We start from the raw sequence: 27,264 nt of genomic DNA, 5'->3' as shown, positions 1-27,264 counted from the left end.
AAATTCCATGCAAAGGCTCTATGAGAAAGACCCATTGGTATTGCCAGTTTATCAGTGGCTATTCTGTTGTACATATCTTGACATTAATTGCACATTGTTTGTATAATTTGTATTTTAGAGTTTTAAAAATGGGCCTTCAATATCAGTGCTTTCCAAACAAAAGTAGAATAAATGAGGTTATAGTGGTTACTGGAAACAGCAATGTGCTCTTACCAAAGAAGATGAGAAAAGCACGAATCAGAGCCCGAAGCATTATCAGTAGTGCCCCTCTCCCTCTGATCCACACAAGTCTTTATTTATATAAAGGAGCACACATGGCTGTTGCTTGATCAAAGGAGGCATGATGATCAGCAGGGCAAATACATTAGTATTTTTATTATGAATGTTTTACAGTTACTATTTGCTACAAAAAGATGTTCCAGGTAGGCAGGCAGACAGGCAGATAGGACAGGGGAGAAGGAGAGATAAAATTAACATCTACCTCCCATTCACAAATGACTTCCTAGGCAGATTCTCTGTCAAGCTTGGTGGCTAGCCCCCTCATATTTGCTTCAGATTATTGATTTGTTGGAAAATAGAAATACTTTCCTTCTCTAATGTGAATTCTCTAACTCGAAACCCACTAGCTGGTTTAAGCTTTGTTCCCAGTTTGCTTGGCTCTTTGTGTTGTTTTGAGTTGGTGGGAGTTTTTTGTGGGTTTTGGTTTGGTTTTTTTTTTCCTTCACAAAAACATTTAGTAAATGAAAATCGTCATGAAATCAAGTCTGTTTCCTGGCCCACCAAGCTAGCAAGAGGATTGCACGTTGATGTAGAAATTCACCACTAAATGAAGATAGTTCTAAGCTGGTACACTGAGAAGTATCTATTGTAGGGCAGCCTCATGTAATGGCTATAAAATAAATAATCTTAAAATGTGCTGTACTTTCAGCCATCTGCAGACAATCAACCCAGGGTTCCAAGGGCTGGGGTGTGTGAGCCCCTTTCACAGAAAGGGCATCCTGACAGGACAGTATTGGTGACTCGTTTGGACTCAAAGAAAGAAAAAAGATGAACTTCACCTTCCTTCTAGCACTTCTTTTTAGCAACATTTTAGTTTATGTGGACTAGATGCAGTAAGGACACTAAAACAGAATCTTCTGTTCTTTTAGAGTACAAAAAAAGAAATTGATACTTCTGTTTTCTAGTCTTGAAAAGATGTAAAATAAAACTCACCAAGTTGTTAAAATATATTGTAAATTTTCTTAGCAGAGAAAGTAAAGTTTATTTTAATGTAGCATGCTATATATAAACATAATTGATTTTTAAAGTTAAAAATGCTTTTCCTTTTATAAATATGCTTATGTGATTCCATCTGTAGAAGCATTCAATAGGATTAATACTACAAATTGTTTAAAACAGCATATTGCTGAATTCTGAAAACACAGTATTCTATCAGGAAGGTCAGTCTACATGTTCAGAAAATTTTCATCTCTGTCCTTAGTTTTTCTGATACTGACAAAGTGACAACATAACAAACACTGAAGTAGATACTGTCCAGATATTGTGCTTTACAGCATAGAATATCTTACATACATTCTTTTTCTAAAATACACTTTCAGCATTTGAAATTATAAAAAAATTAAATCAATGCAAAACAAATCAAAACCTTCATTAGAAATTGGCACACCAACAGAAAACCATCATGCGTGTGGAATATTATGTGGTGTTCTCAGGTGATTCTTTTCCTGTCCATTCTTGATTGTTAGCATTTCCTTAATTTCAAATAAAACATAAACATGCTTATAGAAATGGTACGTAACGTTACACAGTGGATGTGGGTTTTTTTCTTACCATATTTCTACTGTACATGAGAGAAAGCTGGTAATCTTCAGCTGAGGTCAAAGATTGTCATATCAATATGATATAAAAAATTCATTTTGTAAGTTATATTCAAGGAATGTAGTTCTATGATTGTTTTAAATTTAATGCATGGTGATTATCCCAAGAATAGTCAAATTAGTTTAACGCATACTGACAGATGGTTAGTGGGCATAGACAAATCCATGAATAACCTGACAGCATTATATCACATATCTATGCACTGTGAAAATGATTGCAAATTATATTAGCATTGTGTTTTGACAAAAGTTTTCTTTCTGTTGGCACATACTTAATAACATAAAGATACCTTAGCCCTACTACATCTTAACTTGCACTGTTCAACTAAAAATACCACTAAAAATGGGTATTCTCTCACAGCACTGGCAATGCCAGAGGTTGACGAGCAATCAAATTCTGTGCTTCTCTGATTTGATTTTAAAGTTAATTTAATAATTTAATTTCTGGATATAGAAATTAATTTAATTCTGTAGAGAATATTCTGTTTCCAGTTATATTTATGGGCAAATATTTCCTACTGTGCAGTTCTCTGTTGAAGGTGTTTCTCTCTTATTCATTTTCATTTACTTAAAATATAAAAGCCCTTTTTATAAACATTTTCATTACTGCCAACATAGAAAAGAAAAAGTTTATGAAATCTTATACACCCATTTATCACTTTACTACCATTTTATAAATAACAGATACACTTTTGTAACAAACCTGAACCATTTAAACACCTTATTGATTTTTTTAATATTTTTTTTTTTTAGTAGGCATAATAAAATAATTCACTTCTGCAAAATTCTCTGATTTCTGTAATGCAGGAAGACACTTTTGTGCTCTAATAGCATAATGGCTCGGAGATAAATATTCTCTACAATGGAGAGCTGCTAAGATGTGTAGAGTCTGTACTGCTTTCTGGAAATGTTTCTTATCTTCATGAAACTCCACTCAAAGTTTGTTTTCAAAAATTTGTGGTCATCAGGGCAACTTCACAACAACAACACACGCTCCAGCCCTTCCAATATTGACAGGAACTTCCTAAAAAAAGGAAAAGAAGACGGAGGAAGCATTTTTAGTAGAGTCTTATGAATAGGACTAGAAGAAATTACTTGCCAGTTAGAAAGAAACAAATTTGTTTATTCAAAGTAATGTACTGCTAAAAAAAATAGATTTAACTAAGGCTCTGAAAATACAGGTTTGGATTTTTGGGAAAAGGCTTCAGCAGCTGCTGAGAGTTACAGGAGTGCAGGCTGGTATTGTTGCTCTTAAGTTTTATAAGAGACCTTTATATCCTGTGTTCCAAAAACGTGGACTGTGTCCCTACAAAAAGATCTTGACAGTCTCAAATATTTCCTCTTGGACTCAATGGAATTGGTCGTAAGCAGGAAGGTTTGGGAGTGTCCCCAGCAGATGGCATTGCTGGCCAAGGCTTGGCAGCACCAGCAACAGCCAGTTCCACAGCACAATATGAGTTGTACAACCCAGTTCACTTGCTCATGCGCTGCCTTCACCTTTTAGTCCAAAAAATTTTATACAGTTATTTCACAGGAGAGGCAACCAATATTTGCTATAAGCCCAACTGCAGTATTACTGCATCCCAATATATAATTTTGACACCACCAGTGATAATTTTACAATATAATCATTTTGGTTTTGTCCATTATTCAGACAGAATTCTTCCTGTCTGCAGGAAGGATTCCTGTTATTTCTTAGGTCGTTCTTCCTATTACCTCTGTCCACTCGTTATTTTGAGCATCGTAGGACTCCACGGTATCCAGGTACGTATGGCCATCATAGCCCCCAACGGCATATAGTCTGTCCCCCAGAGGACAAATTCCAACAGCATCCCGAGGTACACTCAAGGGGGCCACTGTTGTCCAAGCATCTGTTTTAGGATCATACCTAGGATGTTTTACGGTCAAAAGTAGAAAAATACATTGTAGAAACACATTTCAGATTTAAATGGCTGGTATTTCCTTAATTTCTCCTGCATTGTAATTCAACTTCTATCATGAACTAGTACAGAGAATTAAGAGCAATATAATTAAATATTTAATATAGCCACTAGAGGGGTCTTAACACATAAAAAATGCCAATATTTTCACTTTTTGGTTACAGTCTCTCCATTTCTATCAGGTTAAGCAATCAATACATTTGAGCATAAATGAGGCCTCGGGGAATGATAGCGTGGCCATCAGTTGACTCAGCAAAGTTAATTTCAATTTTTTTTTTCCTTCTCCATAAAGATTTTTGTTTTCTCTTTCTTGTCCTAATCAACACTTTCAGAAAATTTCAATGTAAAAGAAATTAAATATCTCATATGGTTGAAAAAAGTTTGTAACACAAAATGCACAGCAGTATTTTGTATCAGTGTTGATTTTATTTCTAACAGGTAATTTGCATTTTAACAACTGTGCTCATCAGTGAAGAATAAAAAAAAGGAGGGGGGATTAAATAAGGATCAGATAAAGTTATTACCTTTTAAAATCAAAATACTGTATGAGAAATGGATATAAAGCCAGGTTTTCACTGTTTATATCTGTGTGCTACCAAAATCATTAGGCCAATGTATTAATGTGCTGTTTAGATTTAAAGTGTGAATTCAAGGTGAAGTATTTTCTTTAGTACATGCTTACTTTTTTTTTCCTTGCCAAATGTGACCCTTAGCACATGTTTCAGCCTGCTTTCCTATAGTAACAGAGTTTCTTACAGAAATAAGGCTCTTTCTATCAGTTCCATCAGAAAATACCTGTGTAGTAAGTACTGCCTGTTTGAGGACGAGATATTTATTATATTTTTAACCTTTTGGTCAGTATCAGCAAAATTATTGGAGGAAGACACAACTGGAAAGTATTTAGTTCCTACAATACATCAAACAACCAGGGGTTTGGCACTTGAGAAATAAAGGTCCCATGTTGAATTTGTCTTACGTTTTAAGTTGTCTGACTTTACCTGGTTCCTGGGCAGCTCAAATAGAAGGGAGAGCAGAGAGGAATTTGCTTCTGAGGGTTGATTTTTTTATTATCACAAAAGCATTGAAAATCAGTTACTCTCCTCAAAATATGATTTTAAAAATAATAATATGTTTCACAAACATAACATTCCAATTGTAAAGAGATTTCCTTTGCTGCTATAAATTACTTTATATTTACTGCCTGGAATGTGGAAAAATAAATCCTTACCTTTCTACACAGTCAGAAAGTCGAGAGCAGTGGTTGGAGGCGGGTGCATCGTGACCTCCCACAGCATATAAAAACCCATTGTGCGTTGCAACACCAACTCCACCTCTTCTCTTGGACATGGAAGCACACAGGCTCCACTTGTTTGTGTGCGGATCAAAACATTCCATTGACTTTAAGCAAGAGCTCCCATCTCGTCCACCAACAGCATACAGTCTGGGATAATGACCCAAAAGAAGGCAAACAATTTCAGTCTTTAGTGTCTCATTTTAGTAGGAATTTTATTTGGTTAACTTCATTCAGACCACTTTAAAATTATCATCATGCCCATTATTTGCTATCTGACTCTGGAGCTTTCTTTGCACAGAGGGTTTTGCATGCTATACGAACGTAGTCATAGTCTTCATTGGCAGTACAAATTTTCAAGCAATCACACTTGAAAATTAAGGTTAAAAATGCATGTCAGTTTCTTTAACTATGAGCTATAGATGGAATTAAATTGAAAGATGCTACATATGTTTGAAACATATGGGTAATATTTCCTAAGACAGGCTTATGGAGTATTTGACATCTTAGTATTACATTAAGCATTTTTCCTATACTATTCATATGTCAAAGAACATTAATAATATAATTACACATCAAAAACATATGTCAAAAATATACAAATATATTTTCCTCAGTGTTTGTATTTAAGAAAATCTGCTGGACAGAAGTTACCCTACAGGTATGTCATCTTGTTTGTTCAGCTTAAAGACACTTAGCAAACAACTGGAGATTAAAACCAGCTGCTGTTGGGACAACATGTAAGAATAAATGATGGAAATACACTAGAAGTATGGGGGTTTTGTGGCTTTTTATCAATGCATTTTACAAAGCCTGAATTTTTTTGTATGTCAAGCTAACTTGGATGCTGCTAGACTGTGATAACATGCATACTATATGTAATAGCAGAAAGGTTTAGATGTTGAGTGTGGCAGTTGTTCAGCTCCCTTTCAAATCCTGACTATTACTTACTGCCATGAAATTGAATTTACTTAGTGCAACATATTAGAGAACTAGGGAACACGTGGACTTGTAAGTGTTCCTACACCTAAAACAGATCAGTTGAATTTTGCTTGAGAAGTGCTTGTTTTTCTCCAGTGACTGGAAAAATTTTTAGACTACTCTGATGTATAATTTAACTAGAAAATTCTTGACCACTACTAGAATAATAGAAAATATCAATCTCTCTTCTGATGTTTGTGAATAGAAGATAGACTTGAGTTCAGTTGTGCAGTTTGTTGCTTGACAAAACGTGAGGATTTGATTTTTTTTTTTTCTTTTCACATAATGCCTTTAGGTACAGACTATTTGTTTACACAGCTTTCACAGAGAGAGGAAGTCACTGTATATACAAACAGATTGGTTGGGATTTTTTGTTTTCTGTAATGTGTCTAGAGACACGGTAGTGTTTCCCATTCTCTAATGAAAAAGAACAAATATACCACTATTGAGTGATGTTTTCAATAGACCATTTATTGATCAAAAAGTTTTACTCCACAGAAATGTAAAGTCATTTCTGGTGGGATTGAATAGAAAAAAATATAGCGTGACCTAGGGAAACAGGAAAAGGATTAGCATTCTTCTTGGTTAGACCACAGCAATAGCACTGAATGATGGACATTTGATCTTGGCTTCCCCTGGTATGCCAGAAATTACATCACTAGACTAACAGACGTGATTTGAGCCAGGCTGGAGAAAGCTTGTATCAGCAGTGATTGAGAAGAGTCATGATCAGACTGGATTTCCTCTTTGACAAAGTGGTTTCCTGCATGTTGCTGTGGAAGGTACCAACAGGAGTTTCTGGTGAAGTTCATGCTGAGAGCATTTCCTCTGAGATACAACAGGGACTTGAACAGGCAGTTCTTGGACTTTTGAATTAATAGTTAAGATCATGTCACGTTTGAATGCAAAACCCTGACTTGGATGTGAAGAAGTTTTGCTTTTGCAAATACCTGTTTGCTGACCTCTTTGTTTCTGCTCTTTATCCTTCTCTTTTTCTGGAATTTAAGAAGTGAACAGGGAAGCCAGTGATAAAGTTTTGGGATAAATACAGTTGTCTGCCTGCAACTGTAATATTCCTGGCCCCTACAAACTGTCATTGCTAAGTGCTTTCCAGAGATTTAAATAAGAAGGAAGGTTGGCTCAAGCCATGCTCTCCAACGTGACTTGGGACCTTTTACAAGGCTTTTGTGTTTTTGGCACTAAGCTATGTTGCTGAAGAAGAAAAACAGATTTCTGTTAGGCATTAATTTATTAATTGTTCTTCCTCATGCTGAAATACAACTACTTTCAAATTGGAACATAGACAAGGTGTAACACATTGTACACTACAGGTTACACAGTAGATTGATAAGTGTGTCTGTTCCCATGTGAAAGTGCTTGTGTGGCTTTAGTGTCTTAAGGGGATGTTTAGATAAGTCTTGAAAATCTTGTTGAGAAAACCAATGTACAGTGAACACGTGATCTCAGTGTATTTAAGCAATAGAGGAAGGGCAGAATAACTCTGGGTAGGATAAGACTTATAGGAGGCTGTTTATTCCATACCTAGTTATTAAATTTGTCTTCCTTTTATTGAACACATCATATACCTTTAACCTTTTAAAAATTACTCTTGCCTGTGAGCTTATATGTTAAAGCTGTAGATGCATGCAGGAGATATAAAATGGTAGAAGAATGACTTTGATTCTCTACACATTCTTTCAAATTGTGCTTCCATAGACACAGTGATTTTAAAATGTAAACATAAACTTTGAATATTTTTTAAAGTAGCTCATCTGCTGTCCCCATAAGTTATGTTCAAGGTAAAATTCTGCTATGCATGTAATAACACTATCAAATTGCTATAACTTAAAAGGGCTTAAGTATGTTTAAAATATGACTGCAATTTTGAAAACAATTTACCACACAACACAGGAAAAGCTTTCCTTTCTTATTTGTGCATTATATTTTCTCTTTGTTTTCCTGAGGTGATTAATTACTATAAGATTGAAAACAAAATTTAAGAAACTGTGTTTCCAAGGAAGGAAGCAAATGAAAAACCAAAGAGAGCTTTTCCTGTTGACATACTTGCTATTTAATGCTGCAACCCCTACGGTGCTTCTAGGGGTTGACATGCTAGCAACGTAATTCCATTGCCGTGCTTGTGGGTCCCATCTTTCTACCGTGTTAAGGTAACTCCATCCATCATGGCCACCAACAGCATACATCGGTCCTTCAAGCATTGCTACTCCTTAAAAGATAGAATTAGGGACAAATTACAGTACTCAATGATTTCAGTGACCAATAGTGTATTAACTTCCTACTTTAATTCTCTGTATGAAGATAAGCAATTGCAGCTGGCATTAAACTATCTAAAAGCTGCCTTGTCATTTGGCAGAATAAACAAAGATAAACAAAATACTTCATAGATGGTGTTTTTCTGAATAAGTATTCTCTTTTGCCAAAAGATTAGAGGAAAGCTGCTTTAGTTCTGATGTTCTCGTCTTGGACTTTTATCTCTACCACTTCTCTTGACCTTGTTCTGAAACAAATTTGAGTCCTTAAATGAAGAAACAATGTGATTCTTTTAAAGAAAAGCAAAGGTTCAGCCAGGCAATGAAAAATATGCCCACACCAACCACCTACACTTATTCTGAGCCAGCTGAAGCTCTGTAGTCCTGCCAGCATGAAGCCCGAGTGGGTGGCTAGCTGGCTGTCCTTACTAGCTAAAGTACCATGACATTTTAATGCCTGTAAGGGGAACACACTTTTGGATGGAGCTGGCTTGTATCTGCTGTCCTTGAGGCACAGGAGAGTGAACTTGGCTGTCTCTGCAAAGCTCTGTGTGGACATATCCTGTGTCATTGTCCTTCTCCAGAGAGAAGGGCTTTGGTGCCTCCCCTTTGAGGAGCTGCTTGTTTGATTCCTTTGTTAGGTAAGGCAAAATGTTCGAGTCTGGCTGCTTAAAAGTTTTCTAAATCTGTCTTTTCAGGCCTAAATATACATGGCCTGATTTTTTCAAAAGTGCTAACTCTCCACAAAATCTCACTGAAACTAATAGGAGCTCTAAGTGTAAGGCAGCTTTGCAAACCGGGCTGATGCACGGAATGAAGCCTGACTTCGGGCACTCAGATTTACCACTGTGACCTACTTGTTGGGTAGAATTATGGCCCTGCGGTTGGTAATTATAAAGACTTCAATGAGAAGTATTTAATCTGTTTTACCTTCTTTCCCTTTGCTACCTACTACTATTTGCTTTTATAAATTTGTCAGACTAGCTGGTAAGAACCCTACACTGTACTATCTCCACCAAGCAGTGAAGAAGGTGATATAGCCCACAGAGGTTTACTGAATAATTCTGGCTCAATCTTTTTCTATTATTCATTAGAATAAAAATATTCTACATCACCTGAACTTACCGATGGTTTCCAGCCATACCTGTTTCTGTGAACTTAAGAGAAGCCAGCTTTTTCATTAGAACTGTGATATATAAATCATTCAGAGATCATCATATTCCCTCCCTTACAGTCTCCTCAAATGTAAATTTATCCTTAGTTTTTATAGTTCTAAAAATAGCTTCTAGATTTCATATTAATGTTATTCATTCACTGTGAATTATATTAAGGTTTATTGTGCAGTGAAGACCCGTAGACACTAAGCCATAGCAGAGCTCTGTTAAACTTATTGTAATTACAACAATAAAATTAGTGAAGTTGTACTTATTTCCCTACCACAATGTTTTCTTCAGTGTGAATAATTCTCTGATCTGATTTTCAGAGGTAGGCAGGTACCTGTAGGCTCAACTTAAGTCATAATTTTTAAAAAAATACTGAAAATCAGATTGTTATTTTATTTTAAACGTATATCATGACCTCTAAATTGGACGAAGAGTTGATCATTTTCACTGCTGCTTGTATTTTAGAATTTTCTAAGAGCAAAATTAACTCTGCAAGACCAGTGCAAGTTAGGTGAATACTAACAAATATCACTGACATAAAATTATGGTAATAGGCAACTCTGTCTTTGAAAAATGTCTTCTACGAATGTTGCTGTGCGTTATGAAATGCTTTAAAATTTATGTCAACAGTGCTTCTGTCAATCCAAATTCATTTGTATGTGATGCAAGGTATTTGCAAAGAAAGAGTGCCTCTTACCTAGGCCATGCCTGTGTGTTGACATAGGAGGCATTATAGTCCAAACTTTGGTGACAGGGTTGAAACATTCAACAATGTTAGAAGTTTTCAGACCATCTCTTCCTCCCACAATATAGAGCTTGTTGTCAATTACTGCAACTCCAAACTGCAATCGTCTACCATTCATTGTACCAATTTGTATCCAACTGTTAGTCCTAAGGTCATATTTTTCAATTGTAGTGGTACCTGTTAAAACATAAATATTATGAGATAGGCATGAACTGATCAGTATCCAGCAGCCAGTAGTCAGTACAACCCAAAACATTATTACATTGTAAAACATTGAAACTCTGTGTGTGGACTTTTGCGATGGCTCCCCGAGAACTTCTGTTACGAAATGCAAAGCTGATGAAAGCTGCATTAATTGCCTGTATATTTGATTGTCAAATCTATAAGAATAAACACGGGGCCAGAAGATGCAGAATTAAATGCCAACAATTTTTTTAATACTGAAATACTGAAAGTTAAATCTGTTACTCATTTAAATACCATGAGGGTAGGATTTTAATGTTTTGGGTTGGGGTGGGATATTAAATTCCTTATGAATATGGTACCTCACAACTAATTTTTTTAATACTGAAATACTGAAAGTTAAAGCTGTTACTCATTTAAATACCACGAGGGTAGGGTTTTAGTGTTTTGGGTTGGGGTGGGTTTTAAAATTCTTTATGAATATGAATATTCACAACTGTGTACTCTTTAACCATGTTTGTGCTTAAACCATTAGTGATAGCAAAAATGGAAAAGGTATCCATGTTTCTGTCCTAGCACTTGGGCATGCATCTTCATGAATAGTTTGGATATTTTCCTTTTTATGATGGAGACAGGCAGAAGAGAGAGAGATGTGTGTGAGTACACGCTTGGCTCCCACAGGTAGCTTCCCTGAGGTTCATCTTTGCAGCAGCTTTGCAGTAACTGCTTGTCTGCTCTAGTATATAAACTGTATTTTCATTCTTTTCAGGTCACTGAACTTCTGGTAATGTTCTTCCTGCAACTATTCATAAGGCCCTAGATCTCTGCCATTCAAACCTGACACTTTTCCATGCACTGGCTCCTGTCAGTCACCCAGCAGTGGTAATTGCTCCTTTGAGAGCTGATTGAGCACAGTGGGGAGATGGCTGAGTAGGTAGAAGAAGCAATTGCCAGTTGCACATACAGTGCACTCTGGAGCACAGCTTCAGCTTAACTGAAGGCAACCAGGTGAGGAAAACAGAGCTGATTTCCTGCCTGGTCCTTGACTGGGATTTGAGACTAGAGAAGTAGTATTTTGAGAATTACAATAGGCAGTTAGTGGCTCAGGAATGATTTACAGCAGCAAAACAACCATGCAATAAAACAGAAAAGAAAGGTAGCATTTGGTTTAGAGATCTGCTAGAGATCATTTGCTATAGTCAATAAATTTAGTGAAATAAGAGCTTATCTCATGATATCTTTTCTCTCCTCTACATGCTTTTCCAGATGCATAGACTGGGAAATAAACTACCAGATCCATCTGCAATAGAAGAGAGAAATTCTACTTTCCCCCCTTTCCTATCTTCTTTTATTCTGAACAACTGAATTTCTTTGATTGTGCTTTCCATTTTGCTAGACTGCTCTGCTTTGCTTTGATTTCCTCTCATTTATTCTATGCTAATTTGTGAGTGTCCCAAAGTTTTCAGCTTCAAAAGGAGTATCTCTCTCACTAACTAAAAAACAGGAAAAATACATTAAGATACACAGTGTGTTCATACATACCCTGTAGGTTGTAATTTTTACAGAGGCTGGAAGGTAGGTTTTGAAAGTTAATGTAGTTTAGGCATATTCACATTTTTTTCAAAATACCAGCCCAAAAGCAGCTCTTTGATCTTCTTTTGATCATTGGAAGTTGAGATTTGACTTCGTATACCACCTGAGATAAGCACAAAGCCAAACCTGGCTTTCCCTGAGAGTTTTCTTTATCACAGAAAGCGTATTACTGCCAGAGGTGGTAGTTATTTGCTTCTCAGAACTGTTCTTCCAGTGCATCGTAGTCTCTTAGTTGCTGTTTCCTTTATCTTACAATCCAGCACAGGCTCAAAGTATGAGTCAGAGCTGTAGAGGACAGCAGGGAGGAGAGGAAGTGCTGTTCTTCTTAACCATCAAAAGGCAAAAGTTCAAACAATTGGCTTTATTCCAAGGTAATAAGTAAAAGAGGCACCAACAGGAAGTGCAGATGTTGACTGAAATAACCCTTACTGAGAAAGACCTATTAAAAATGTTTATTCTTATTTTGGTAGAAGTTAAAGATTACCTTGAATTCTTGCTTGGTTTATATAATTCATAAATAAACAGTAGTACTAATGACATACACTAATTGGTACGGTTTAACTTCATTTTGCTAAACTGTCCTAGGAAGGAGTGTTTTCATGTTGAGATGGTGCTGAATGTGTATTTTGCACCTGATTTGATTGCACAGAGACAGTAAAGTAGCAGTGCAAGATCTCTCATACAAGAAAAATCAGTCATCAGCAATTTTTTGCAAACCATGAAATGGATTAGCTTCTTTGTGATTCTATTAAAGGTGAACTCACACAGCTAAAAGTAATACTGTTCAGCAAGTCACTAGACTTTAAACTAATTACAGTTCCTTGGCTCCAAGCTGTGGGTTTGAAGTTAAGGTTCCTGTAGAAAATGATTTAATATACTGCCTGCTAAACAGAATAGTGTAATGTGTAAAGCTGTAAGCTGATTGCAGTTGTGAAAATCAAATAATAAAAACTGGAATACATTTATAACACTTAACTTTCAGCTACAAACCTGAAAAAACTGTGTATGAAGTCCTGAAAAAAAAAACCTGCACATACTGTTGCGCTCACAGAAAAGTGCAAACCTTTCCATCCAAAATGTTATAAGGACTGATAAGCTTTAGCTAAGAGTTCTCGATAGTTCAGTAATGATTTTTGATTTTATTTTCCTCTTCTTTAAAAAAATTTCCAGCTTTCTAACTTCTGTCAAAAAATGGAGCACAGGATTCTAAAACAATGTTAAAAGAATCTTGAAATATTTTTGTTGTTGTTGTTCTGTGTTATAAAGTCAAGCTATACACACAAATTCTTACAAAACTTAATTTTAAAATCACCATCTGAGTCAAACTTCTTCAGTCTGCACTTCAGGATGTATGTATATAATTTATAAATGTTATTCTTGCAGGAAGCAAGAACATCTAACACATAGGATTGTGTTCTGTGATTTTTTTTTTCCTTTTTCATCCATAAATGGCTGTTTTCCTGACAGAAATCTTTAAATGATTGTCATATATTCTCTGAGTGTCTGTAATACAATTAATACAATCAATTTCTGAACTTACCTTTAGTGGCATCCATACCTCCTACAGCATAAAGTGCACCCACTGTAGATTTTCTAGGCTTAGTTCGAGGACTCTGCATCATGGACCGTCTTTCTGGTAGAAGATGGTACTTCATAGCCTCCATAAGGAGTTTCTGACACTCTAGGTCGTCTGCAAACATTGGACTATTTTCTAGATCGGCTAGTAACTAAGAAATGAAAAGTGAGGATCTTATGTATATGTCAATCATTAAAATTGTATGTACTTTAATAATTAAAACACAAATTCTTAGTTCACCTCTCAAGCTTTGCTGGAAACTGCTTTAATGTAAGTGAAACAACATAAAGGTAGGAAAAAAAAAGGTCTTTAAGTATTACATCCTTGCTTTATTTTTTCCAGAATCTTTCTTTTAACCTTTAGAAAAGGTTAAAATTGCAAATGTAGTACTGCACCCTCTGAATGCAAAACTCTTTTTGATATGAGCAAGTCTAACATATAGTACTGGACATCTATATGGATACTAGAATACATTAAATGAGGCATAGATTTAAAAGTAAATTTAAATAGTATTTTGATTCTTAATCCAAAGTTGAATCTTTGCAGCTTCACTCATGGAGATCCATAAAGTACCTGTAGTCTGGATATTCCTACAGGCTTTTCTGATGAGATATATTCTGCTATGACACAGATACAACAGTGTCAGCTTGCTAAGAAGCAGTACGTCCATCTCTGGAACTTATTCAGTTAAGTGTCTCTTACAGTCTTGAAGGACAAGTAGTGTTGATGCTCAGAATAGTCAGCAACAATCTAGACTTTTTTTTTTGTCTATTTTTTATGGAAATAAAGAAATAAGTATTGTGCCTTATCTGTTCTCCAGTTTGGTAACTCTAAGTAAATATCTTTCATGGTATCTGAGCTGCCATGTTATTAATGCAAAACTACCACTGTTGCTACCCAAGAAAGAAACACTCCACTTTTGTCATATTGTTACACTGACATTTTGACAGAGGTAATTCTGAGTTTAGTAATTACATTGGTATTGTGTGATTTTTTTTTTTTATCTATCTTTACAAATAATAAACATACCTACTATATGTTACTATTTAGTTAAAATTTTAAAAGAGAAAAATCCCCACCCAACCCCCCCACTAAAAAACTCCAGCCAAAACCAGAACCTTTCTACAGAATTCTTTTCTCTGTCTCAATGATGCTTGAGTCAAGCACTTCAGTGGGTAGTTCAGTTTCCTGTTAGCCCTTCACTTTCATACCTGGGGTGGGAGTAGAGGCAGTCTGATGTAAGAAAGAAGCATTCCTAGGTCTCGTTGCCGGTTTTGCAAATCATGTCTCACCCACATCATTAATGCCTGAAATATGGCTTCTTCATCTGGAACATTGATATCATCACTAGACAAGAGCTTTGCAATTTCATTTGCAGGGAGTAAAAGAAATTCCTGATTTTTTATTACTTCTGTGAAATGTTCCTAAAAAGAAAAAAATATTTCAATGCCTGGATGATTGTCACACTTTGAAATAACATTTTATTAGACAATGTAGGCTGTGCATATATTTTATTCCAGCTCAGTTCTATGGTATAGGGAAATGCAATATATATTCTAAAGATCACTGAATCTCCTTCTACCATTCAGAGGAGATTTTAATTGTTTTTTGCTGCTTTACTCTTGCAGGACTGAAGAATAATGATCATTTTCACCATGCTTACAGGTGTGTTTGTCAGGTTTCTTGTCAGTCTGTCTTGTCTTAGGAATTTGCCACTGGGAGTTTTGTCCATCAATGTGATCTTAGCACAGCAGCTTAATTGAAAAGCAATTTCAAGATATAACGTGTATCTTAAGAATGCCAAGTGGGCATTCAAATAAGTTGTGTAACTTCTGTTATAATCAGGTGCAAATTTTTTAAGTAAATTACATTGAAACCTTCCAATCCTTTTGCAATGAGCTGTGCTGGATGTTGACTGTATCTCTCTACTCTTAGTAGCAGAAAATAAAGCAAAGGACGTGAAACTCACTATTCTAATAGCACTTTTGGGCAATAGAGAATTGGACAAGTCTCAACAGACTATTGCTGTGATAAAACTCATCACCTCCAGAAATGGCCACAAATATTAAACCCCTAGAATATTTCAAATAATTATTTTTTGTAAAAATAATATATTGTACAGTTGAGTTGCAACAATATCTTTTTTTGGGAACCAGATGGAAATAAGGCAGATGAAGAAATTTCAGTAACTGATATTTGTATTATTTGTTTTCAGTAGTTTCTTAGCTTTCTGTAACTCTTTTAAGAGTACCAAGGATGTAAATATAGAAGTATCAGTGATTAAAGGAGATGTTAACTTTGCTCTGTTACATGTATCCTGCTTTAATATTTTATGACATTCAGAGAATAGGAAGAGGAAGACCAGTCTACATTCAGTTACAAATATAGCACAAGATGTTTATCAGAACAAGCTCTATCTGCACGAAAAAATACCAGGCAGGAAACTGTTAATACTTTGCATCAATAGCTAAAGTAATTGAAGGGGAAGGTCTCCATTGTGTCTGTTTTTGTTGAATGGTGTTTATAGCTGATTATCTTCTGAAAATAGCTCATTTGAATGGTCTCTGTATTTACAGTATAACTTCATAGACTTTCCCCTAAGGTACACATTTTCGAGTGGTTGAGGTTGGTATGAAACAAAAGAGAATGTTTTATTTATCCCCTGCCACAACACTTGTGTGTGTATGTGTTGTTATGATCTCTTATTCTCCAAAGTTTTGGGTTTTTTTTAAATCAGTTCAAGACTTAAAAGAAAGTTTTCTTTAAGGTTATTTCAAAGAGATGCAGATTTCCCTTTCTGTCTCTAAATTGTCAGTAGCTGCAACCTTAGTAGGTGGTTTTATGACATGCAAGGTCCTCTTCCATGGCAACATTCTTAGTCCGTGTTGCACGCAAGATGCGGGAGGTGGTTCTAGAGGTGGAAGTGCTCCTGGTTGTTTTCAGCAAGACAAGGTGTAAAGTCTATATATGTACAGTACTGCTGAGTCTCATAGATGGCTATGATCCTTCCCGTGAGACAGTGTTCTTAAAGGTCCAACTGGCATTTCTGTGACACACAGTTTTAAAAAACAGTAAAAGTCTAACTCCTAGGGAAGACTGGAGGGTTTAAATGGTTAAAAATCTAACCAAAAAAGATGCTCTTATTGTGTGACATCATAAAATCATATGTCTAACCATATGAATTTATTTCAATTTTGCAGAAATCAGGACCATGATTTTTAAATACCTAAAGTTGATGCCCATGTGCTAGGGCTGCTGGGAGAAAAGAGGCAATAGCAGAGGGGGGAAATTCCTGATTTTGGCTGAGTATAAAATGGTGTGAAGCAACAAGGGCACCACAATTACAGAGGCTGCGTGAAACTCCATCTTAAATGCTCTTTTTCAAATGCAGAATCCTTTAAATGTAGAAGGAATCTAGATAGCTGATAAATAAATCAGTCATTAGTATGACAGGAAGGATCACAACCAGTGCCCTCAATCTTCACATGCCACTCTCATTTATCTCAGCATGGGGAAGCATACAATATCTTACTGGAATGCTCTCAGCATCATGATGCCTCTAAACTGGTTTTGACATACTCTGCTAATATTTGAAGCATAAAGCTGCCATGTATCTCCTAACAAGTAGTTCTTTTTATATCTATTTAGCTGTAGCAGTTGCTATTCTTTTTGTGTTTAAAGTTGCTATAGCACATCTTATTGCTCTGAATATTTATCCCTTGATTTGGTTTCACAACAAGCTATCTTGCTTCTCTGTTTCCCACGCTCTGAATATTCATTTCTTGCTTTGAGCCAGAGGAGGATTATGCTCCAGTCAGGGATGTGCTTCTTTTTAGCATTCCAAATCTTCCCCATACATTTTTTTATTTTAGCTCTTTTTTTTATGTGCATCTCACCTTAAAATCAGCTTTAGAAATTTCTCTGTGTTGAATCAAAAGCATAAGAATGGGCCATTGTTGTTTGCCTCTTGACAATAGCCAAGTTAAGGCTCTATTACATTTTTTGGAACGCCAGCATACAAAGAACAGAGCCACCATGTCAGTCTTGGAGAGAGCAGCAGCCCTGAGCCCTACTCAGCTGCCTCTGCTTCATCAAAGCCCACATGTTTTCCAGCAGAGCATCCACACTTGCTGTTAAGATTATAATTGCAAAGCATTTAGATTGTTCACCTTACCATCGTGTAAGTGTGTGCCACCTTCAGCAGCTCTGCACAGCCCTGAGCATCTCCAAAAGAGCGAATCCCCAGGCAGTTGGAAGGATGGAGCTGCTTCATCAGGAAGTTGCAGCATACATCAATAACCTGGGTTAGCTGGAGAAGACAAGCTGCAGCTAGCAAACTTTCTATAGTGTCTTCCTTTAACTCTAGAATACCTGTGTAGTTTGCACATAGAGAGGAGGGGGAAAAAAAAGGTTTCAGTCATTTTCTTTGTATTTTAAATACTCGAAAGCTTCCCGCTCCCCATTTTCTGTCCTCCTCTGAAGAATTTTGAAAAGAAGTGTCCTGTGATTCACAAATTCATTTTCCTTTCTTGCTGAAGGGTTCTTTCAGCATAAGTTTTAACAGACTTAAAGAATTTGGTGGATTTTGAATGCAATGATTGGAACATTTTTATTGGAGATTTAACTATATTAGATCTCATTTTGCCTGAAAAAAAAAGTAAAGTAAAAAGAAAGGTGTGATTAGAGAAAAACCTTTCCTAAAATTTATATCTTAATTCATAAAAAATATATGTCATAAGTTTATATTCCACACAAGAACTTCAGTATCAAAAGCTAGGAAATGCCAGCAGTGTGTGCCGGAAACCTGATTTCTTCCATCATCTACTTGTGCATTGAAATTTTAATAAAATTATTACATGATGTGAGAATTTTATTATGTTCATAGATAGACTGAAAGGTGTTAATTTAACAAGATCTTCCATTCTTGTTGCTCAGCGAATGGATCAGTTCCCTAGTTGATATACAGCACTAAAATCCTATTCTGAAAAAAGAACTGGGGGGGTTTATGACTGTGTTTTCCAGATATCATTGCAACATCCATTTGCCTCAGAAACTTGAAGTGCAGACTTCCAAAATCTGCATAGGTTTTAATGATCTGGATGTTTCTAATTGTACTGTATACTAACATAATGGTCATGTTCTACAGCACTGCTGCCTGTTCAGAATAGAGCAGATGAAAGGGATTTCGCAGTTCTCTGACTTGGTCTTTTTGGCTATTTGGTTCAACTGTTTTGGATTCAGCAATACAGGGATAAATGTTGAATATGGGAGAAAATAAATTAGGGAAAATATATTTACAGTATTCTGGTAGTCAAATAAAATATGTAATTTCATTAAGATAAAAACTCTATAATTTTTCAAGAGAACATAAGTAAACCTTTTTCAGAATGTGGTGGCACATTTTAGCTCATGCTAAAAGTTGCTCTACTCATGCATGTGATCATATTCCTTCTTTTCTTCTGATTATTCCTGCTCAAGAGCCTTGAGTGAGCCAAATAACTGCCAGGCAGACCATTTCAATAGCTACTGATGAGAGGAGAGTTCATAGGACACTATTCTGTGTCACTACATGAAGTGGGCAACAGGCAAAAGATGTTCTCTCATTAAGATTCCTAAAATAATTTTATATAGTTAGAGATAGATTTCCAATATTAATTTATACAGTAACTTTTCTGCATATCTCCTAGAATATGTTATTATATAAACCAGTAATATTTATTCATCCTCTTTAGAGAAAGGTTTATATCATGTATGCATGATTTATGTATGTGTGTACTAATATGAAATGGAAGAAGTGACAATTATGTACGCACTGAATAGATCTTATCTTCCGTTGCAACAATGATCTGGGTAAGGGAGGAAGGATTACCTGTGTAGGCATAGCGCACCAAAGCTTTCAGTGCATCAGGGTCTACTCCCTCCATCTTGATCTCCTCTTGTTTTGCTTCACGCACATCATTAGTAAACATTGCAGCAAAATAATCAGACACTGCACTGAGAACCAACCTTGAAATAAAAACATTTTAGGAGGACTTCATGCAAACTACTTCTCAATAGCAAGCATGAGATATATTTACTATATAATAAATAGTGTGTGCAATAGAAACATTATATTTAGCATAAGATTTAAATCTTACAGCAGTGAGCAATAAAGTTAAAAGCGTAATTAGTAATCGAATATTTTCCCCTCGTGCTTGCTGGGGCAGACTTTTTTCACTGATCTCATTATAATTTGACAGTAGCAAGAAGGGAAGATAGACAATATCAATGGTTCATATTTGAGTTTCATCCTATCTGAAATAATGAATATGAACCGTTGAACACATAATTTTATTCCATTGTTAGTTGATGTCCTAATTATAGTAACTGTTCATTCATAACTAAACAGAGTAGACATGAGTTGACCTAGCACTTGGAAATTTCAGGCTTTGAGGCCATGTAAACAATACTGGGAAATGTACCTGTGAGCTGGAATCTTTTGGTCACCAACTATGAGAAGAACATCACACAACTGCTTCTGCTGCAGATAATTTTCCATTTTGCGGAAAGTTTGCTCTGCGTGGTTTGTACACTGGAAATACTCATCTGAGCCATTGGTGTTCATTCCAAGCAGGGAGCTGCTGGTGGTTGACAGCCTGCAAGGGACAGAGGCGGTACGATGAGTGTAGCCTTAGAAACGCTGATCACATTATTCATAGGACTTTGGTTCAAATGGCATGACAGAAATGTTTAAAATTATAAAGCTCTCATGATCCTGGTCTTACTATGCCTTCTTCCATTTTTTCCTGTTTGGTATCTGCAAGTTTTCACTTATAAAGCTGCATAACTTTATAAACCAACTGTTTACTCCAGTTAGTTGTAGTAGGTGGTGCTACTGAGCTTTCCACTTCCCATCAGTTTTTGTGTCAATGATGCACTGTTTGCACAGCATTGACCTGTGATAAATGCAGCCTCCTGATCGTCCACAAACAGAACACACAAAAACCAAACCTATTTCCCTGTGATACTAATAGTTAAAATATCTTGAAATATGAAATTTTTGATATTACATGTTTTTAGGTCTTATTTCTGTTTCTCTTCATACTTTGTACGTTAGATTACATTACTAAATGGGAATGAATCGGAAGACAATTTAACAAGGAACATATTGTTCTAGACAAGTTACCAAAGCAAAAGCTGATGAAATCAGTACATTATATAGCCTTTAGAATCTGAATGTAAATAATAAAACCTAATTAATTTCTCCACCTTTTCATGGAAACGTATATTATAATATTCCTCCCACTCCAGAATAAATGCTCCACTTATAAATACCCATCAAACTATATACACAGTTTCTCTTTATCTCACTGTTTTTTAAAAAGATTGATCCTTACTGCCTTTTAATATGGATCATGTTGCAGATTAAAATGCCTTTTTGATATTTTCTTAGAAAAACATTTATTTTTATTTTCATCTGCTTTTAATAAAATAGTAATGTATTTTTTGATATACATGTATATCACATATCTTGAAAATTCTGCAATCTTCAACACTATTTTAGTTAAAGATCTTTTTAGAAGAATTTCTTCTTAGTTTAATATTTTAGATTATTAAAATGTAAAGCACCTGGTTTTTAAATTTCCAAGCCTAGCTCGGAAATAATGGCAGCTGGTTAACTAAATTTACTGGTTGTCTTTGCTACTGTTAATGCATATTCATAAATGATTAGGGAAGATAAAATCTCTTCATTAAATTGACATATTATATTTAGCAGAATTGGATTAAATTCACAATTGAAAATCTATTTCAGAAAATATAGAAATAAAAAAGGGTAAATCAGGTTGAATAAGTAATATTATCAGAAAATAGAGATAAGTTAGATCATACATTTTCAAAAACCATACCTCATTAAATAGCTAATTAGAATTCAAGGGGAATAATTAGAAAACAAATTATAATGTAATATTGGATTGAGACACAATAGAGTTTTCCATCCCCTCTGCAATACAAGAAAGTTACTGTACAGCAGTGCTTTTCAGAATGGTACAGAACAGAATCACAGCTGGTGTGGCTATTGTGTGTCTGACAGACATAGCTCTTTTTCCATCTGAAAATCTACCACTGTGAAGCTTTCTGGATTTCTGGATGGCATTTATAGGCATCCCACAGCCCATTTGGAACATGGCATCTCCTGGGCACTGGTAGGTCAAAAGCCTTCAGATCCTCAGTGTATTTGATGCCTTTCAGATGCACCAGAGTTCAAGGTATTTGTTCAGGTCTGGCCCTGCCAGGCTCACTGGATATGGGAGACAATTTATGCTCTGCAGACACATTATTTCTGGTATAACTGAGTTATGTCAGCCCTGAAGTGTATTTATAGTCACCTGAGAAACTGCAGACCTGATGCTTCTGAAATCCTCAGATGCACTGTGCGTGTGCACTGTACGTGCACATGTGTTTCTGTCTGGGCAATCTCAATTATACTACTAACTGCAAACACATTAAGATACAGCAAATCAGTGCAATAAACTCTATAGATTTCTTTTGAAGCTCTTTATTACAATTTCAAGTGTATTTTCTTTTTTAAAAAAGAAAATCAGGTTAATCAGGTTCATTTATAATGTGCATCCTTTGTAGTTTACTGTTTACAAAAATTAATTTGTCTCAGTGAGTTTAATGACTATACTTTTTTAATTTGTTTTTCTTCAGTGCTTCATTGAAAATGAAGAAGCTGCAAAATTGGATTATATGCTCATTAGTTTTGCATCAGCTACTTGTTGCCAGATTCATACTCTGTAACATTCATGTTTTGCTAATTTACCTCTTAACTTTTGTTAACATTTACCAGAAAATTATTTTTTCAAAATATCTTTTGTCACATTCATTATATCCACTCTAAGTATTGTATTCAGGTATATATTACATTGCATTTATCCTTGATGTTTGTACAAATCAACTAAAATCATACTGAGTGATCCCTACTGCAAATGCACAGTACTAGTTTCTTGAAATAAATACTTTTCCATAGTGTGTATATATTTACACAGAACAGTCATTTTTAAACTGCAAATATTTACAAAGGAACTTAAAGTCTAATAATTTCCTTCAGTCCTGGATGCTTTTTTCACATGTTTTGTAGAGTGACCTTTACTCACAGCAGAAATACCACTAACATAATTAATTATTTCAAAGACAAAGGTCTTCAGAGACTGAAAAATACTGGAAGCAAAAATGTGCTCCATTAACTTTGGATAATTATTATTTTCAGCATCTGATTCAAAATGGTAGCTATAGAATATTATGGAAAGCAAAAGTTAATTTAAAATATAAGTATTTGTATATTTTCCTTAGTGTTATGACTATCATTGCAGAGAACTCAGATACTGACCTTCAGAATATAGTACCAGGGATCAGTAAAGTGAAGACAGAGATTAAAGTACCTTGAAGAAAGAAGTGAGTAAAAATATCTTGAGTCTAATGCCTTTATGTTGAATTATAATAGGGGAAGCTGTAGACTCTAGTAGAAATACAGGTAAGCTCGCTGCAAATGTGCTGGTATTAACATGTCTACCTGTCACATCTTGTTCTCTGTGATATGGGTTAATGTGTTGAGAAGAACACACCAAGAGAACTCAAGGTTCATGTGAACCTCCTCAGAAAGGAAGCTTGTAGGAGATGGAGAAATATTTGTTTTCTATACAATGTGTACAAGTTTGGACAAGCAAAATCTGAATATTGGGTAATAAAAGTTTCCAAAAGTGCAGGAGCCCTATGGTGACCAAGGAACTAGTTTTCCATTCAGTCAGGAGGGAATATTATCAGAACTGTTCTGAAGAAACAGAAACCCAAATTACTTAATGTCATCTTTGTGTTAGTGTACACTAGGATGCTGGGTTGTGTTAACACCATTAGCATTAGTAATAATGGCTTAAGAACGTGGATTAGCCTAGAGAGAGCAGAGATAAATCTATATTTAAATGATTCCAAAGTAGCTGAGCTATATGAATTTCATCTTAAGTAGAGAGCCAAGTGAAATGATTTCTGAGATTTCCTGTAAGGACTCGTGAAGGACAGGGAAAACGTCACACCATTTAAAGAAAACAGAAGCAAATTTTGAAACAGACAATATAAATGGAAAACCTGAAGAAATAATCAAAAAGCATTAAGCATCTAGATGATAACAAGGAGATAAATATCATCCAGCATTGCAGTTCAGAATGAATCATGTCATAACAATTTTTTTTTTGACATGCTAACAAAGCTTAGTGGTAGAAAAACATGAGTTGTCAGAAGTCATCTTGACTTTTGGATGACTTCTGATACTATTTCCCATGACATTTTCAAAATCGAGCTAGGGTGGCATTTTTAAGTGTAATAAATACAGGAGATATGAACAACTTATATAGCTGCTCTTGAAAATGTACCAGGGATTCACTTTCAAAGACAGATAACGTTCTGAATGAATTCCAGGTAAATTCTGCTTCTAATGCTGTTCTATATTTTTATTACAGAGAAGCATAAGATAGAAATAATGTTTAGTTACATCATTATATGATAGCAAGTCACAAACTTTATCAGAACAGAATTTGAATTCAAAGAGCCTTCTTTGCACTTGTCCTTACTGAACCTTAAGCAAATTTTTACTTTTTGAAGACCTACTCACACTTGTGTGTGAGTAATTACCTCAGTGAAACAAAGGCTAAGAAATGGCAGGTGAAGTAAGAGCTAGTTTATACTGGATGTCAAACAAGCTGTGACTCAAAAATGGTGTTGTGGAGGTAAAACTTCTTCTTTTCTTTGGTCAGAAGAATGGATGTGATGAGTTTTGTGGTTCATTCCATGTCCACAATTCTTTACATTTCTGAATTATGTTAAAATTATTTTCTGTCTCCATAAAGTACTCTTCATTAATCAGCACAGTGCTCTTCATTAATCAGTATATAAAAGATAAATTCAATTTCCCTCATTACTTAATTAGGACCTGATAAAACATAAATGCCATTTATTTGCCATGTCCTTTTTAAAATTCAATATGTTCTTAAAGTGCCCCATTAAGTGTGCCTATGGCCAAAAACCAGAAAGAAAATCTGATTATAAGGAAGCTTAGAAGCATAATATTGCATGAAATCCTGGTGATGAAATGCAGTATTTAAAATTTTTTATTCTTGCTAAGGCTATGTTTTATATTTTTATGGTGACCACTTCCCGTTTGGATATTTGTTGAATGTGCTTTATTAACCTGCTATAATAATTTGTGAAATTCAGTTTAAGCAAGTAACAGTTCAGTTAGCAGTGTCACTCACAGATTTTTGTTTTGGATCACCTTACCTCTGCACTGTAAATCATACCAGCCACCAGCAGCAAACTGGACACCAGTTAGATACATCAGACATCCCAAGGACTTTATCATAGCTGAAAACACCAATGTGACTTCAGCTCTGTGGTGCACTGTATGTGCTTTAGTGGTGACAAGACATGAGACAAAACTGCAACTTCATCAGTTCAGTTTGTTTGTGCAGCAATATTTACAATGCAACTCATCATTTTTTAATGTTGGTTTTTTTTTCCCTCTCATTTGTTTCTGCTTATTGAAGAAAAGCACAGTCAGCCCCCACACAGCCACACTCCCTGCTGTGCAGCTGCTTGAGCTCTGACCCTCTGTCTGCCGGGCAGGGTCGTGTGGCTGGAGACTGAGACACAAAATCATAGGACTGTAACATCTGATAGAGATAAACCACATCAGTGGGCTGAGAAATAAGAAACCATTTCTGAACACAGATAATGATAAAGCTGATGCACCTTCACTAATTGCTTGTTGATATAATTATGCCACATCAGTAGCTGTCCCAACCTCTGCCTTAAAATTTTTACTGCAATTGGCTCCTTTATTATTTATTTTTTGTAAATATAACAGCTAAAGATTGTACTGAAGTTTTTAGGATATGGGTAAAAAACTTCCATCCAAGGCGGTATGGAAAATTGTGCTACATGTTGCTGACTACTGAGGTAGTAACAATGACAGAAAATGATGTAGCAAACAAAGACATAAGCAACTGAAATGTATAATTATTTAAGTTAATGGAGAGACTGCTGACTATAAACTAACTAAACTGAAAGTTCATATTGACAATCCCTTTAGAACTTGGACCTCTTGAAACTGCCTGGTTTTAATAATTTTTTATTAGCATTAGCATCATTAGCATTAGCATTATTAGCATTAACATAAAGCTGCCACTTTTCTTAGTTGGCCTTAGCTAAAATAACTTTGTGTTTGGGAATACGTGTGTAAGTGTTGTGGAGGTAAACACATCGTTAAACACAGGAGCTTCAGTGTAGCACTGGAAGTACTGTAGCTGTTTCGAGTTCTGTTCTTCCCCCTAAACATGATAATATACAGATGAATGGCATTATGAATCATATCAGGATGAATTTGGGTTAGGATGTTTTGAATTCACCTATGAATAGAAAGCAGGTATTTGGTGGGGTAATTCCACTGGAAAACAGAGGCTCCAACCACACTCCAGAGCCCGTGAGCGCTGTACAGTCCTTTACGCTGGTGTCAGCTGTGGTCACATCGTGATTTCATGTTACAAGAGGGGTAGATCCAAACACTCACCAGTAAGCTATTTTTCTTTAGAAAATGTATATTTATTTTTTTTAACAGTGGAGGTTAATTATAAAATTATTTTCCAGGCTCTCTGCAGTGCAGATTGTTCTTATGAGCCTGTGTACTCCCTCAGTTGTTGTTCTTTTGCTACTACAGGTTTTCATAAGCTTCATGCATTCCTCTACTGGCATCTTGTGTCTACAGTAGAGTTTCATGTACACAATTAGCTCTCTACAGATAATTATGAAATGGGATATTCCTATGAGCTTAGTAAATATTTTCTGTAATTTATTACTGTGTAAAAGCATGGTGAGATCTGGTCAAGCAGTGTAGTATTATGTGAATCATTTTTGTTCAGCTGCTGGAGACAAATATTTTAAAATTTCACTATTGTACAGATGCCTGTTCAAGAGCCACTGTCTATGGGATTTTGTTCCTGAGTTTTGAGGCTCTCTGAATCATTTTTGTTCAGCTGCTGGAGACAAACATTTTAAAATTTCACTATTGTATAGATGCCTATTCAAGAGCCACTCTCTGCAGGATTTTGTTCCCGAGTTTTGAGGCTCTGTTTTTGAAAATTGCTCATCAATTTGTTGCAGAACCATTCACAAATTTCAAGAGACATGGCCTCCACTTGTCTTAACTCAGAACGATAGGTTGGGAAAAGCCATGGAGTGAGTCCCAGTGGCCTCTGTGGCTTTGCCCCACACTGCCTTCCCAAAAGGGCTCAGGTTGGTGGTGCAGCTCCACGGGGAGTAAAATCCACAGCTCTGTGATAGATGCTCCAAGTGCAAAGTTTCTACTGAGCTGGTGTAAATTCTTAACTAAAAGGACTGTAAGAGCAAAAATCAGCAAATCTTCTTTCTGATCTCTGGTGGTCATTGGATTACACAGTGTAACTGGGGACTTTATCACAGCAACCTGTCAGTGTTAAAATTTGTAATATAGTTGGAGTTTTCAATTTAAATAATTATTGTCTTCCTGATTCAGATTAATCTGAATATGAAACTTTACTATAAACATTATAATAGAATCATTTAAGAACACGTATTTCCC

General features: G+C 35.6%; 1 protein-coding gene across 1 annotated transcript in view; it reads right to left on the bottom strand.

The window, feature by feature from the left end:
* Positions 1-2,736: 2,736 nt before the first annotated feature.
* The window catches only part of KLHL4 (kelch like family member 4), a 36,531-nt gene continuing 12,003 nt past the window's right edge, over positions 2,737-27,264 (bottom strand). Inside the window, exons 2-11 of the mRNA XM_010163911.1 lie at positions 20,081-20,254; positions 19,489-19,625; positions 17,794-17,990; positions 14,831-15,043; positions 13,584-13,770; positions 10,220-10,444; positions 8,154-8,316; positions 5,046-5,258; positions 3,594-3,765; positions 2,737-2,901 (exon numbers count right to left, since the gene is read on the bottom strand). Coding sequence (XP_010162213.1) covers positions 2,842-2,901; positions 3,594-3,765; positions 5,046-5,258; positions 8,154-8,316; positions 10,220-10,444; positions 13,584-13,770; positions 14,831-15,043; positions 17,794-17,990; positions 19,489-19,625; positions 20,081-20,254 — 1,741 coding nt within the window. The 3' untranslated portion in view covers positions 2,737-2,841. The remainder of the gene's footprint in view (positions 2,902-3,593; positions 3,766-5,045; positions 5,259-8,153; positions 8,317-10,219; positions 10,445-13,583; positions 13,771-14,830; positions 15,044-17,793; positions 17,991-19,488; positions 19,626-20,080; positions 20,255-27,264) is intronic.

This window comes from Antrostomus carolinensis, unplaced genomic scaffold (assembly GCF_000700745.2).
Source record: "Antrostomus carolinensis isolate BGI_N321 unplaced genomic scaffold, ASM70074v2 scaffold2623, whole genome shotgun sequence".
Taxonomy (NCBI): Eukaryota; Metazoa; Chordata; class Aves; order Caprimulgiformes; family Caprimulgidae; genus Antrostomus; species Antrostomus carolinensis.
This window is presented reverse-complemented; position numbering and strand designations above follow the sequence as displayed.